This window comes from Poecilia reticulata, chromosome 22 (assembly GCF_904066995.2).
Source record: "Poecilia reticulata chromosome 22, P_reticulata-male-v2, whole genome shotgun sequence".
NCBI classification, from domain to species: Eukaryota; Metazoa; Chordata; class Actinopteri; order Cyprinodontiformes; family Poeciliidae; genus Poecilia; species Poecilia reticulata.
This window is the reverse complement of record NC_088851.1, coordinates 21,967,444-21,982,636: the sequence shown is the minus strand read 5'-3', so window position 1 is coordinate 21,982,636 and position 15,193 is coordinate 21,967,444. Positions and strand designations below refer to the sequence as shown.

The 15,193-nt window shown below is 38.5% G+C and overlaps 2 protein-coding genes across 2 annotated transcripts in view; one reads left to right on the top strand and one right to left on the bottom strand.

Annotated features, from left to right (window-relative positions):
• prima1 (proline rich membrane anchor 1) overlaps positions 1 to 5,616 on the bottom strand; it is a 28,142-nt gene extending 22,526 nt beyond the window's left edge. The window contains exons 1-2 of the mRNA XM_008400079.3: positions 4,910 to 5,616; positions 158 to 299 (exon numbers count right to left, since the gene is read on the bottom strand). Coding sequence (XP_008398301.2) covers positions 158 to 299; positions 4,910 to 5,194 — 427 coding nt within the window. The 5' untranslated portion in view covers positions 5,195 to 5,616. The remainder of the gene's footprint in view (positions 1 to 157; positions 300 to 4,909) is intronic.
• Positions 5,617 to 13,007: 7,391 nt separating this feature from the next.
• On the top strand, positions 13,008 to 15,138 carry LOC103458937 (protein FAM181A). The gene is made up of 2 exons (XM_008400083.3): positions 13,008 to 13,099; positions 13,179 to 15,138. Exon 2 carries the CDS (start codon positions 13,251 to 13,253, stop codon positions 14,019 to 14,021), a length of 771 nt encoding a protein of 256 aa, XP_008398305.1. The 5' UTR covers positions 13,008 to 13,099; positions 13,179 to 13,250; the 3' UTR covers positions 14,022 to 15,138.
• Positions 15,139 to 15,193: the final 55 nt, after the last annotated feature.

Here is a 15,193-nt window from a genome sequence, read left to right as displayed (position 1 = left end):
ACTGTTTGACTTCTAGTGTAGGTTAGAATCTGTCAAAATTTGACAACTACACATGATTTTGTGCCATATCTATCAAAATATATATTTTTTTAATTAATAAAAAGACATGTGAAAGAAAATAAACCAGTTGTTTAACTGAGCGGATTCGAGTTCTTACCTGTGGTTCCCAGAAGCCGAGGAGGCGGTGGAGGAGGCGGAGGCGGAGGGAGGGGAGGGTATCTCCTACAGTGGCACGCCACCTGGCACTGTTCGCCAACTTTCTCCACCACCGTCCGCGAGCATGACCTCTGGATCTCTCCCTTATGGCGAGAGAAAGCAGAAGAAGAGCGAGCGCGTTACTCAGGAGTAGCATCAGCAGTGTACACTCAGCAGCACCGTGGATTTCCTCCTCTCAGCATTCCTTTCACATCACAGCTCCACTGTTGTTGTCACTGGGGCTGCTGTGTGTGTGTGTGTGTGTGTAGTACATGCAGAATAGTATCACGTCGACGGCTGCTGCTGCGGCTGCTGCTGCTGCTGTTTCTCCCTGTAAGAAACCACCCACCAGCAGAGTGGGCAGCAGGCTGCCCCGAGGAGTGTGCGTGGGTGGACTTGGAAACTCGAAAACTCGAGCAGATCACATTACACATGAACCCTGGTAACACTGCGTGCATGTGGAGAACATCTCACCACTATCTGTAGGCAGCTGCAAGGGGCAAAGGTTAGAGTAGTCATCAGTAACATATGCCTGCTGCAGGGATCCTGGTGGGAATGCTGCGAACAGAAAACACAACTGGCTACTTCGTGTTCCCAGAACAGGAGAGCTGATTAGGACCAATTAGGACACACAATTAAATATTCAATACCTAATTTCATCTGATTTAAAAAAATTATCTTTGAACAAGTTGCTTAATAAAACCTAAATTAATAGGAAATGATTAATCGTGATTAGTCGGTTTCATAATTGATCATATAGGCGACTATATGATCTTTGAACTGTTCTGTTGCTGAAAACATGCGTTACAAATAAACGTTCATCATTATTAGTATTATTTATGAAGTAATCTTCAAATTATTTAGTAATTAATTAATTGTTAATGGGAATAAATAATTTGCTGAAAATTCTACATGGTCAGAGCAGTAATTAAGATAAAACTACAAAAATACATGTATTTTGCATTAAAAAATTTTTTTTATAAACACCTTTGTTGTGTAAACATGTTTTACTCAATCTCCTAAAGTACCGTAGTTTTAGCTCCACCTGGTTCAAATTCAATAAAGGAATGATGTGTTACTGCATATAAGGCAATAAAATGTTTATAAAAAAGGAATCGTGTTTATTTGCATCATTTAATGTATTTCTAACACTGAATGAAAAAATGCTTAGTTTTAAATGAAAAAAATCTTTAGAATGTGCCAATTTTCTTTACACGATTAATCGATTAATCATTAGATTAATCGATTAATCATTAGATTAATCGATAGTTGCAGCCCTAAAATTAATGTTTTACTCATTAATTAAAACATTTCAATACAACTGTGGGTAATAGCTAAAAACTATCACCAAACCCCTACCCCTACCAATGTGCGGCCCGGGGCCCACTTATGGCCGTTGGACTGATTTTGTGCGGTCCCAAACTGCAAGAATTGTAAAAAAGTGACCCGTCCAGCACAGGTTGTTGATGCAGATGGAGACTTTTTATTTGTAATCAGGTTAAAATTATTACAAACATAATTAGGGCTGCAACTAATGATTATTTTAGTTATTGATATCAATTATTCTGATGATTAATCGGATAAAAAAAAATTGTGACACTCTGCAGATTTTTCATTTATGCTTGTTTGCACAATACAAACACATTAAAAGATGCAAATAAATAAGTCATTTCTTTTTTAATAAACATTTTATGAACTAAAATGCAAAAACATTCCTTTAGTGAATGATTGATTATTTGTATCAAAGGAGCTAAAATAAACATGAACATGTGATAAGCTGTTGACTTATCATCAGTACAGTGTATGGCTAATCTGTCGTTTATTTTTGGGTTTAACAAATTAATAATTAGAAAGCAAAAGGTGCTTAATAAGAAATTTCTTTTTTACAGAATCTGAACCAGGTGAAGCTAAAATGTTGTCACATGAAGAGTTTTGGGTAGAACATTTACAAAGTTTTTCTTTTGTTGATATTTTTGTACAGTTATGACTTAATTGCTGTTCTTTCAGTAAACATTTTAGAGTGTCTCTTAACGAGTAATTGATTTGATAATTGATTCATCACGATTAACTCGATTAATCGTTTCAGCCTTATTATCAACATTATGTTCTTTCAATGCATAAATGTTTAACACAACACAAAGTATTCCTCTTTTAATAACTAATCTTTTGTAATAAGTAAAAAAATATCAGCTTTTATTTAACTGATTAAAATGAAAGCATTTTGAAAGAAAGAGACCCAAACCCTGTTCTCATAACTGAAATTAAATTTGTTCAATCGAGCCCAAGAGTAACCGAAATGACAGGAATAATTTCAGTGAGATGCTTCTTGCAGCCAGTCTTTAACGTCAGTCAGTCTGAGGAAAGTTTTTCACTCTTCTCACTTTCAGCCATGAGACGTTTGAGGCATTTAGCTTGTTTCAAATCTTCATCCCAAGACTTTACAGTTCTTTATTCTCACCAGTTATTAGTGGATTTATAGAAATATTTTGGTTTGCTTTCATATTTCAGGGTCCACTTCCACTTTAGTTTTCTTTCTTTTCTATTTACATTTTTTATTTTTTACAGATGGTTCACCTTCTGATACACAGTAAAACTCATGATAGTTCTCTGAAGCTGGCCAGATCTCCCATCCATCCATCCATCCATCCATCCATCCATCCATCCATCCATCCATCCATCCATCCATCCATCCATCCATCCATCCATCCATCCATCCATCCATCCATCCATCCATCCATCCATCCATCCATCCATCCATCCATCCATCCATCCATCCATCCATCCATCCATCCATCCATCCATCCATCCATCCATCCATCCATCCATCCATTTTCTTACACCCTTGTCCCTCAGTGGGGTCGGGAGGGGTGCTGGTGCCTATCTCCAGCTAGCATACCGGGCGAGAGGCAGGGTCACCCTGGACAGGTCGCCAGTCTGTCGCAGGGCAACACAGAGACACACAGGACAAACAACCATGCACACACACACTCACACCTAGGGGCAATTTGGAGAGGCCAATTAACCTGACAGTCATGTTTTTGGACTGTGGGAGGAAACCGGAGTACCCGGAGAAAACCCACGCATGCACAGGAAGAACATGCAAACTCCATGCAGAAAGACCGGGGCCGGGAATCGAACCCAGAAATCGAACCCAGAACTTTCTTGCTGCAAGGCAGCTCTATCAACTGCGCCACTGTGCAGCCCGGTCAGATCTCCCATCTGAAAGTTATTTTCCTGCAATGCTGAATTTTTGTTTACATCAAACGTGTCCTCTGTCCTGAGAAATACTTTAACTTTCATCTCTGCCATAAAACTTAAACTTAGCTTGACAGTAGCAAGAGCCTGATAACATTTTAGGTTTAACTTCTCTTGGCATGTTGCGGCCTGCTTTTGAGGTTAACTTGCTTGGATGGCCAGATGTAGCTGTGTTAGCAGTGATTCTGAATGTTCTCTTATTTTCTGAACAGAAGGATTTTAAGCTCTTTTGAGACCTATTTGCCTTCTCTTTAACTGTCGGTGCACCGATTGCACCTTTCTGGTCGATTACCAATCTTTAACAAGCTTGACCTGCCGATTCCAATTTTGACTGATACCAATTAATCGATTCAATAATCACAATTAACTTGATTAATCGTTTCGGCCCTATTGCCAACGTAATTTTCTGTCAGTGCAAAACGTTTAGCACAACACAAAGTATTCATCTTTTTATAACCAAGCTTTTCTAATAAGTAAAATCATGTTTTTCTTATGTTTTAATATTTGTGCAGGTGGTCTAGTCAAACTTTTCTCACAGCAGAGCAAGAAGAGGACAGTGGATGATTTTTAGACTTTTTGCCAAGTTAAATAATAATGGTTGATAATATCGGCTTCACATATAGGTATCGATCGATCACTGATCCCCAGAAATTAAGGAAATCGAAGCTGATTTATTGGTACACCCTTATTTTAAACAGCTTTCTGTCGCAATACATCAATTATAATAAATTAAAACAAGCTTAATAAATTCTATTTTGTTGATTTATTGTTTCTCTTTTCTCTCTTTCTACCAAAAACCGGATGACAAAACTCTTCAGTCTGGTGCTCTGGTCTCAACTAGCCCTTTTTTGTTTACAGAGACTTCATAATTCATTTTATTGGTTGTTTCTGATATTGTCTTCCAGTTCCAGTGTTAAATGTTTGTTAAAATTTAAAGTTTATTCTCCTTTGAGAATGTGTTTTTTCCCCATTATTAAGCCACCACCATTATATTACTTGAAAATGGTCTCAAAACAACGATATTATCGTTTACTGCAATGACTTCTGGGGCAATTTATCGTCCAGTTGAATTTGATATTGTGACTTTCTGGTGTTTATTCTCACTTCAAGAGTAAGGAGCATCAAACTAAACGTGTTAAACAGTGGAAACCTTCAAAATACAGAGCAACATTGTACTCCTCATGTGCGAAAGATGCGAAATCCTACTTTTCTGTTTATTATGTGGAATCAACGTCATTCATGATCATTAATAAAAAAAAAAATCTGTAATTTTAGAATTGAAACTAAATATCCAAAGATGTTTTAAAAACTAGACTATTTTCACATCCGTAGAGTAGCAGCTGCAGCAGCAGCAGCACGATGAGCATAAACAGACCGCCGTAAGTTAGTTAAACATCCAACTCCAGTCGGATCCGTGCAGCCCGCTTCCCCCCTTCATGCACCTCAACGCGATGCTTACCTTGCACGAGAGTAAAAGCTGTGACAGGAGACAGTGAGCGATGAAAAAAGGCCAAAAACTTAAAGTAAATGGCATCAGATCTCGGAGCAGCATTCCTCCTGCGCTGTTCTCGAAGATACTAGGAAGCGTTTCCAACAAATGAATGCAGTAGTATACATAGGCTTGAAGTGTTTGCGAAATAACCATCCACCCTTTCCACTTCAGCGGCTGTAGCTGTGACAGGCGTCTCCGGGAATAGTTTATGCCCCAATCATCTTCCTCTTCACATCCCGCTGTCGATCGCATAGGACAGGCGAGCTGGTGGGATGAGCAGCAAACCCGCGATCATTCACATCTCCAAAGTAGTTTTTTTCCTTTTTTTCTCTCTGTGTGTGTTTGTTTCTCTCTCTCTTTCTCTCTCTCTCTCTCTCTCTTTGTCAGATAGCGACCTGAATCACGCCGCTGCTCCGCGCAGTGTGAGGGCGGTGGACGGCCCAGACCTTACATCTCTCCGCGACGGCGAGCAAGAGCGCAGGACGAGCCGCTCAAGCCATCCAAGTTGAGGAGGAGGAGGAAGAGGAAGAGGAGGAGGAGGGGGGATGTTAAAATCGAGAAGTGAAAGAAAACAGAGACGGGTCCTCGCAGCAGCATCACCTCAACTTCTCAAGGCAAGATTCGGGATGGGCGAGTCCGGAGGGCAGTGGCGCATCTCCACTCACCTCAGCTCCCCCGACACGAACTAACCCTCCTCCTCCTCCAAAACACAGCAGCAGCTCCATGTGGTTGGCTGCAAAGCAATCAGCGCAGGCTTTCTTTCTTTGTTTATGTTTTTCCCTTCGCTCTCTCTCTTTCTTTCTCTCCTCCATAAAGGTATATATGTTGCGTGTTAAAGTCGTGGTTGATGCGCTGCGAAGTCCCAAAAGTGGGCCGGTATAAACAGTGATTCAAACTGCCACAATAAAAAGAGTTTCATCTTCTTTTCAACCGAAATTTGAATGTTAAAGTCCAGTTCTTACCCGTAAACCGAAAACAGGATCTGACATAGGGTAGGATGTCAGTATGTAACTTTTAATTACATCTACCTTTTTAATATGTTAATATTTCTTTAAAAAAAACTGCACGGAATATGTTCTAAAAAAAAAAACATGAATAACGCTGGATGCTGACCGAAGCTGTTAGGCAACAAGCAGAACAACGTCTCTTTCTGGACACTGCGTGGAAAAAACTAGATTTTTTTAATGTAATTTTTTATTTACCGTAAACTTCCGAGACATAAAACACGCAAAACGAAACTTCTAGAGGTATGACGGATTTATAAGAAACGTAACATCGATGTGGGAATGCGCATTACCACGAGGTATATGACAGATAGACAGAACACCTGTTTGTTCATATCTCTTGGTATTCATAACCTTCATACTTTTTATAATCAGCTTTTTATTAATTTTTCTCCCCAGGGGTGAAACCGCTCCATCCTGTGGCAGATTTGAGAATTACAATATAAAATGTCCGTTGTGTTTCACAGTGAATGTTTTAGGTTCTGCTTTTGAATGGCAATCAGTCATCCAGTTTCAGGGATGTCATGGAGGAAACAAGGCAGCGGCCATTTTGAAGTTGGGCAGTTTAACAGTTTTTATGCTGTTTAACACCTGTGGCATGTTTTTTGTAGTCTCCGTGCTAACGATGCCTCCAAACAAATGAAAAGTAAGGAACCATAAAAGGTGTGAAAAGATTGATTTTCGCAACTTCTACTCTGAAAAATGTACCAAAAACAACCAATCGATTGATTGACCTTAGCACTGTCGATCAATCTCATGTACTTGTTGCTAAATGTGTTAATCACAGAGAAATCTTCCTGGACATCTAATGTCATTGGAAGCTAATTAGCTTTAGCATTTACAACAGGCTTTGCTAGCTGTAAAGAGTGGTGATTGATAGCACTAAGACCCGCCTCCTGACTGATTGGTTGTTTCTAGTTAGCACTGGGAGAAAGTAGAGGAGCTCTTTTTTATCTGTCTTAGACCATCAGAACATCGTGACAGTTTTTACAAATATAAAAAACCAACATATTTTTAAAAATAAATATCACTGCAGCTTTAATTGCAGGAAAACAACAACATGATGCTGCCACCGACTTTGGTTGGGGTGCAATTTTCCTTGTTTTCCTCTAAATGTAACAAATGTGTAATCTGGCCATTGCCTTAAACAATTCTGCACTGTATTCCGCTCAGTACACTATAAAAATAAAGTAAAAATAAAACAGAGAAGGCACTCTAGCGCCACCTAGTGTCTATCTGAGCATATCCGTGGGCATTATAGTCAAAAACTCTAACCTTACTTTCATCAAACCTCAAAACACGCCTCCAACGCTATGAAATAACCAAAAGGATATTTTTTATTTGGGCTTTCCAAAACGGTTTAAAAGCAGAATAATCTTGTTGGATGTAAACTTCTAAATTATATTTCAAAATAAAAACATCTCTAATTATTCTGGCATTTAGCACATAATCCAGAAGATTGCAGATTAATGGTTTATTTGATTAAAATTAGTTCCAATCGATTAACAACGTTCATTAGATCGGTTTTTTCAGTGTTGTAGTTTGGCCGCCATCCGGCAGAGGGCGCCGCTCGTCATTCTTAACCGGAGCCGTTGGTACACAAACAAAGATGGCGGCGCTCAACCATAACGGCGTAGCGGTAAGGTCCAAACAGTCCGGTTTGGGATGAAAAATTCTCTTTATGCTGTTCTGAAATATAAACACTTGATAAGTTTCTTAAGTTAGGAACTTAATAGTATGGCAGAGTAAAGTCAATTTCTCATTAAAAAAATACTGATTTGCTATGAAGGTGATGACGGAAAGGCGGATAAAAATAAAAATACATGACGCCAATAAACGGTTGGTTTTCAGCGCTGTCTGAAAATGATTTAAATCTATAATTTTCTGTTAATCAGTATTTAAACACATCTAACAGTAAAAAATAATCAAATGTTCAGCTTCTTTTTTAGCATTCAGCAGTTGAACATGTATTTATCTTCGCGCCATGGAAAGAAGTTCGGACTTTTTGATACAAGATAAAAACGAGTCGATCGATTTAGAGCAGTGAACTTTAGAATAACACGCAGTCAGACAGTGGGAATGAAAGGTTGTCTTTTTTCTGTGCTGTATGTAAATTTGTGGTTTGGCTGTAATTAATAGTGGGTGATGCTGTGGGGCAGAGTGGAAGATATGAGACAACAATGGGCGGATTTTAAGAGTGGAGTTGCATAATGTTGTTGGTGGTTTTCTCTGGGCACGGTTATGAAATTAGCCCCCAGTCATACACGGTACCAGGGAGCCAACGTGACATTCAAACGCCTGATTGACAATGAGAATAAAACCCTGATCCTTCACCAGAAACCTGTAAAAATATGAGATTTTTCTGCCTTTTTTAAAGCAAACAATAAGCAGAAATGCTCCTCCTACTCCGCTGAGTGTTCGAAAATGAACATTTTTGCACATCTTCAATAATAAGTTTCAGTTTAATGTCCTCTCTCCTTTCCTGGGGGTTTAAATATTTGAAACGGGAGCCAACCGAGTCTGCTCAGTCCAAATAATTTAAATAACATCTAAGCCTACGATTCAAACCGGTTTGGATTAAGATCAGTGAATTCAGTAACCAGCCCTGCAGCCTTTTGTTGTGGCTGAGCATTCATCACATGTCTTGCCTATCAAAAAGCACTTCACAGACAGTAATGGGATGAGCTCATACAAAGAGCTGTGGATGACTTTTAGAGTGGAAAATCCTCAGCCACTGCATGTTAGGCTGCATTTGCAGAGCTTTTTCAGAGTTTTGAAAGATGGAACAAGCTTGGCATATAGTCTGCGGCTCCTGCTCATCCATCCTCTCCAGCAGTCAGTCCCAGTATTGATTATCTGACAAGAGGAAAGCTCTACATCCTCCTGTTTCCTTCCTGCTACCTCACCTCATTCCAACAACCAGCAGACTGGCACAACATACATCACGGCCGTATAAACTGATAGGGAAGCCTCTTTATATAATTACTGTAGTCTTTCACTGTTATCTTTCTTGCCAAGATAGTTAATCTGCATCTCTTAGCAAACAAAGCCTGAAAATGCCGAGTGCATGAAATGAAAAAGATTTTACATCCCTCAGTCAGCCGCAGAATAATAATGTTCAGCTAAGATTAGCACAGCTGCCTTTATCTTTTCTATCTGTGTTTCTCTCTTATTATATCAGTGTGTGTGAACATTATTGGATCTGGTTGAACATGTGCAGTGGGTCAGAAAGCAGTGGAAGTACACTGCCATCTAGTGAAAAGTGTGAAGCAGGAAACAGGACTGCGACTACGTACACTGCAAAACCACAAAATCTTACCAAGTATTTTTGGTTTAGCTTCTAGCCAATATATTAATACACTTGCAATGATACAAAACTTAACTTACAAGTAGATTTTTAGCTAGAAATATGAGCTCATTTTAAGTAATTAATTCCTTGATATTTATGAAAAATATGACTTTTAATATTTTTATTTTTAAAATATTAAAAAATATTTGTTATAGAATATACTTTTTTGTTAAATATTGACAACATTTTTAAATGCATTTCTAATACTAGTATTAAATAAGCTTAAGTGGTTCTATGAAAAATCTGTAGAATTCTCCATTTTTAAAAATCAAATTGATTGTCAGAATAATCGATTACTAAAACATTATTAGTTGCAGCCCTGTTTGTTTGAAACTCGCCTCCATACAAAATGAAAAACACAGACTTGCATGTTGAAGTCTGACCTCCAAATGCATCTGTTTAAAATGTAAAGTGACTCTTTCTTGTTTATAAAATAGCTGCTTGAAATGAGAAACAGGAAGAAGGTTTAAGACTTTTCCTCAGGTTTCTATATTTAGTCATTTGACAGACGCTTGACTGACACAGAAGAAGTCTAAACAAAGCAACATTATGTGCTTTAAATATCTCATATCCTCCTGACTACCAGTAGTTCATTTTTGTCCTCTGTAGAGGACATTTCTAAACTTGAATATCTCCCACCCCCTGCATTCTACTGAATTAATTCCTTTTGGTATCTGCAGAGGACATTTAGGGCTTTTCAATGATACCACATGTGAAGGGGTGGGACTTTACCTTTTTCTAATTCATAAAAATGGCGTTTATCAGTAATAACACATTTTATGGGAAGAGACAAAGTGCATAAAACCTTTTATTACCTTACAAAGAATGTGGGATTTAAAAAAAAAATGGTGATTGGACAATATTTTTTTCCTGGTAGTCAGGAGGATTTAGGCCACCAGCTCTGAAACACACAGAGGCTTCAATCTGCATTATAATCTCCTCCAACTCCATCAACAAAGCACTAAAATCATAAAATATTCTGTTCAATTTTCAGAATGTATTTGTTTTTACTTGAATGTTTACACATAAAACCACAGGAGTGTGAATCACATTATGTTCATTTAATTCTCAGTTTTATTTTAGTGCTTTAAATGAAAAAATAAAAATAATGACGCTGTTCTGTTGCAGCTTTCTGTGTAGTTTGCATGGATTTAAAGATTTATCATGAATTTGTATGTAAATTGTCACATAAAAACACCAAATATTGCCGAGTATTTTTTATAGTTTGTGGAAACGTCTTAGTTCACTTGAAATAAGACAAAACTAACTTAGAGTAACTTTTCAGTAAGACATAAGAGTTTGTTTTAAGTGAATAATTTGCTAATGAGAAATTACTAGTTCCACTGGCAGATTATTTCACTTATAAAACGGGGAAAACGTCTTAAGAGTGACTTAAAATAAGATCTTATGTCTTCCTGAGAAGTTACTTATAACTTAGTTTTGTCTGATTTCAAGTGAACTAAGATATTTGTACTAAAAAATAGACAAAAATACTTGGTAAAGTTTTGTATTTTTGCAGTGCAGGACACCTAGAGCTGGAATAAAATCTGTGTAAAAGTGTAAAAAGTTCTGAAACTCAAACCAAGAAAAGCCTAAAATGAGCCACAAACATTTTATCGGGAACCACTGATGGATGCTGGATGAGCTTCCTCTTCCTCTTTCTTCCTCACTTCAAAAGCACAGGAGTGGGTGGGTGACAGGCGGGTGGAGGGCGGGGGACCCCATTGTTAACCAGCCTTTTCAGTTAAACAGAGGTGAGCCAGAGGATGGGGACAATGTGGCCCGACTGCAACTCCAGAACCAGAGAAACCAGCCGGAGGAACAACGTCTCTAAACGCAGCGCAGGAGTCGATCGATCTCCAAATAAACGGCCGTAAATCGGGACGTATGTCTGCGATTTTCAGCAAGTTTTCCTGGAGAAACACGTGGATGTTAACTAACTATCAGTCGCTTCCGTCCAGAGAGTTTAAAGTCAAAACTGGAGAAAAGGACTTTCAAGTTTTTACTGAAATGTAAATAAAAAAGTAAACTACACATTTATTCCAATTTAAATTATCTAAAAACACATCACATGATCACAGCATCGCATATCAGCAGAGATGAATAGTAACTAGTTACATTTACTTGAGTAAGTTTTTCGAGAAAAATTACTTTTCGGAGTGTTTTTACTTTTTGCTCTTACGTGAGTAAAATTTCTGGATTCTCTAAAATTGTCTGAAAGATGGACAAGCTTGTTTTATTCAAATTATTTTTTACTTTTGAAAATTAGAAATGTCCATTATTTTCTAAAAAAAAATTTTTTTTTGTTGATTTTTGAGACTGAAATTTCCTTTTTTAGATATTTTTTTTTTGCTTTATTAAAAAATATCTTGAGTTTTTCTAGACAAGATTACTTTTGCAACTAAAAATGTCCTAATTATTTCCATAAAATTTCTAAGATTAATTTTAAAGTTTCATTTTTTTCTAGCAAATTTCCAACTTTTTAAACTCTGAAATTTTATTTCCTTAGAGATTTTTTTGAAAAAACAAGGGAAATTTCTGTTCTCAAACGTAAAAAACTAATTCTAGAAAATAATTTTGTAGTTTGAAAAGTGAAATAATTTCTTGTAAAAACTTTAAACTTTTTTTCTTCTAGAAAATTTCTAGAAAAAAAACTAAGATTAACTTTTTTGGTGAAGAGGAGGTTCTAGAAAATTTTTATTTATCAAACTCAAAAAAGTCGGGAGCTTTTTTCTAGAAAATTTCAGAGATTAATCTCAAAATTTCAGATTTTTTTCTAGAAAATTTTTGATTTTTTTTTCCAAACTAAAAAAATAAAAAAAGTTTATTCCAGAATATATCTGAGATTGTCTGAAAATGTTTAACTTTTTGCTTTTTAAGGTTAAGTAATCTCAGTTATCGCCTCTCCTGTCTGAGCCGCTGAGCTCCAGCAGAACGACACTTCCCCAGCTCAATAAAGGGATGAAGCTCAATTAGCATTTCACAAGTCCGGTTCCCCCTCCGCCGCAGCCTTCCCCGTGGAGCCCATGCTTTTCTGGGGATTGTCCTGTTTTGGGCCCTTGCTGCGGTTGGCAGGGTGACAGTATTCGGGTGTGCAAACTTGTGCCATTGTCCTCCGGCCAGAGGGAGCCATGGAGACCCCATAATATGACACAGGAAAATGTTTGCTGATGGCAATTCTATGGGCTTTGTCCGAGTCTTTTTTCCTTCATGACGACTCGATTTAAGTCTCTAAATGTTTGACTACAAATGCAGGAGTGCTATCCAGCTCCTTCCCCTTTGTCCCGCCAGGTTTGAATGAGTAATTCAGCCTTTGTGTCGCTCGATTGAGGGGGCAAACAGAAAGACAAGATTCTTGAGCGTTCAAGCCCCTTTCCATGGTTATGCGCTCTTTAGATCCCCCCGCCGCCACCAAATCCTACAGCTGACATCATGTGGAAGGCATTAAACCTCAACTTTAACCCGTGCAACAGGAAGTTAAAGCATGTCCAATGCGATATATTTCATTTATGCTGAAATATTTTTTTGCGTAAAAGGAGCAGAGTTAGAAGCGGGTTTTTTTGGGGTGGGGAGGGGGGGGGGGGGATATCGCGTTTCCAGGGCTGGGCTTTCCAGATCTCCATGGCAGCAATTTGCGCTGGTGAAGAATTTGATACCAAGGCGCTTGGAGACTGATTGGAGTGCATTGTGAGGGGCCTGGGGTCGCTGATTGGTTCAAGGGAAGGAGCATAACTACAAAGGGTTTATATTCATTCAGCTTCCTGAAGTACCTCTGCAGTCTGGAGGGAAGCTTCGACTAAAACGGTGAGCTTGAGTTTAAGAAGCGGAGATTTATTGGTGTGCAATTACGCAAAAATCTAAACTAATTTATGATATTTCACAGATTGTGTCGGTGGATTATGGTTCATATTTCTATAATGCACTCATGAAGTGAGCCAAGGAGCTTCTGGTAAAGATGTCAAGCGCAGACAGCGAAGTTAAAACTTTACTCAACTTTGTAAATTTGGCGTCCAGCGACATCAAAGCGGCTCTGGATAAGTCGGCTCCCTGCAGGCGCTCCGTGGATCACCGGAAATACCTACAGAAGCAGCTCAAGCGCTTCTCACAGAAGTTCTCCAGAGTCCCTAGAGCTAAGAGTCTCACTTCTGCGGACTACAGGTGCGCCAGAGGAGCTGAGCGTCAAAGGGCGACTGCGACGGATGAGGCCAGCTCCGATGCGCAACATGCGCAGAGCGTCGGCGGCGTAATGGACCAGGTGCCGATGCGGAAACGACAACTACCAGCATCGTTTTGGGAGGAACCCAGGCTAACCAAAGCCAGGAGAGACAAACCCTGTTTGGATTTGAGAAGAAGCAGCAGCTCGGGGACATCTGATGGCGGCGAGAATGAAAAGAGGAGAAGGAGTCAGGATGACGCGCAAAAATCCGCAAACTCCTCATCCGGCAGGCGCAGCTCTGCGGAAAAAGAAGTGCTGAAACTGGATCTGACTTCACATCGCTCCGTGAGTTTCTGCAGCTGCTGCCCCTTCCAGTTCCAAGGACATCAGGTCCTCCACAGCCAGATTGTTGTTCCGCATCCTCCCTTTGGTCTGTGGAGCAAGGCAGCAGAGCCGGAGAGGTCCGAGGATCCGTACGGGCAGAAACTCCACACGCACGTTGTGGTGAAACCGATACCGACAAAGGCCACGGTGCAGTCTCCGATCTTCAGCGTGTTTGGGTTCATTTAATCTGCCCGTCACATGAGGATGCGGTGCCGTTTGCAAAGTCATAGACAAAAATTTACAGAAATAATGTGGGTCATTTAGCCTATTACAAGAGAAACAAATTCATTTTTAGTAATTAATTTTTTTTTATTTACTCAGTGTACAAGCTAAATATTTACTTAGCAAGCTAAATATTCGGTTGAAAGTTAAATATTTAGCTCCAAACTTAAAAGCTATCTTGGTAGCTAACTAGCTCGGAGGTACCCATTTAGCTCTGACCTAAATAGCTAGACGGCAAACTAAATATTGAGCTAGCTCAGAGCTAGGTATGCAAATTCACTTGCCAGTAGGCGGAAGTGTCTGTCAGAGTAAAAGCTGGGTTTGCTAACCTCCTCTGTAAACGCCTGAGCTAGCTAAATATAGTTTGCTAGCTAAATGTTGAACTCTGAGCTATTTAGTTAGCAAGTTTGGAAATAAGTATATAGCTAGCTCAGAGTTGGATATTTAACTAATATTCAAATTAATTTGCTAATTGATGAAAATATCTGCCAAAATAAAATCTGGGCCAAGCTAGATATTTAACTTGCTAACTAAATGTTTAACTCTGAGCTAAATATTTATTTTTGAGTTAAATATTTAGTTCGCAAGGCAAATATTTAGCATTAGTTAGCAAGCCAAGTATTTAGTTTGGAGCTAAATATGTCGTTAGAAACTAAATATTGATTCAGAACTAAAAAAACACTCAGAGCTAAATATTTAGGTTGCTAACTAAATATTTAAGTAATTTGCATATCTAAATATATTTTGCTTCAAATACAATAAATGAACATTTACTTTTTGTAAAGTAAATATTTAGCTTACTAAAAGAATGAATAACAGGCTGAAAATATAACTTTTGGAATATAACCTGTTAGGCTGAATAACCCAAATTATTGCTGTTAATTTTTGACTTTGTATTTCTACAAACGCCACCGCACACCTGGGAAGGTGAAACTGTGAGCTATGTGGCGTGTTTATGATTTTTCTCTTGTATTTTGGAAACCGGACACTTCTTTAAGCACTTACTAGAATGCTGCATCTATTTGTGATGTTTAAGCCTAAAAGGATAAATTGCACTTTTCCAATAAACTAATCAGCTTCACCTTTATGTTTATTTTCACTGTGTCCACAGAGAAAGAAAATAATGTGTTTGTTGT

What these genes read in the sequence shown, in the direction of transcription:
- LOC103458937 (XM_008400083.3), top strand. Translation starts at nt 13,251, where the DNA reads ATGTCAAGCGCAGACAGCGAAGTTAAAACTTTACTCAACTTTGTAAAT.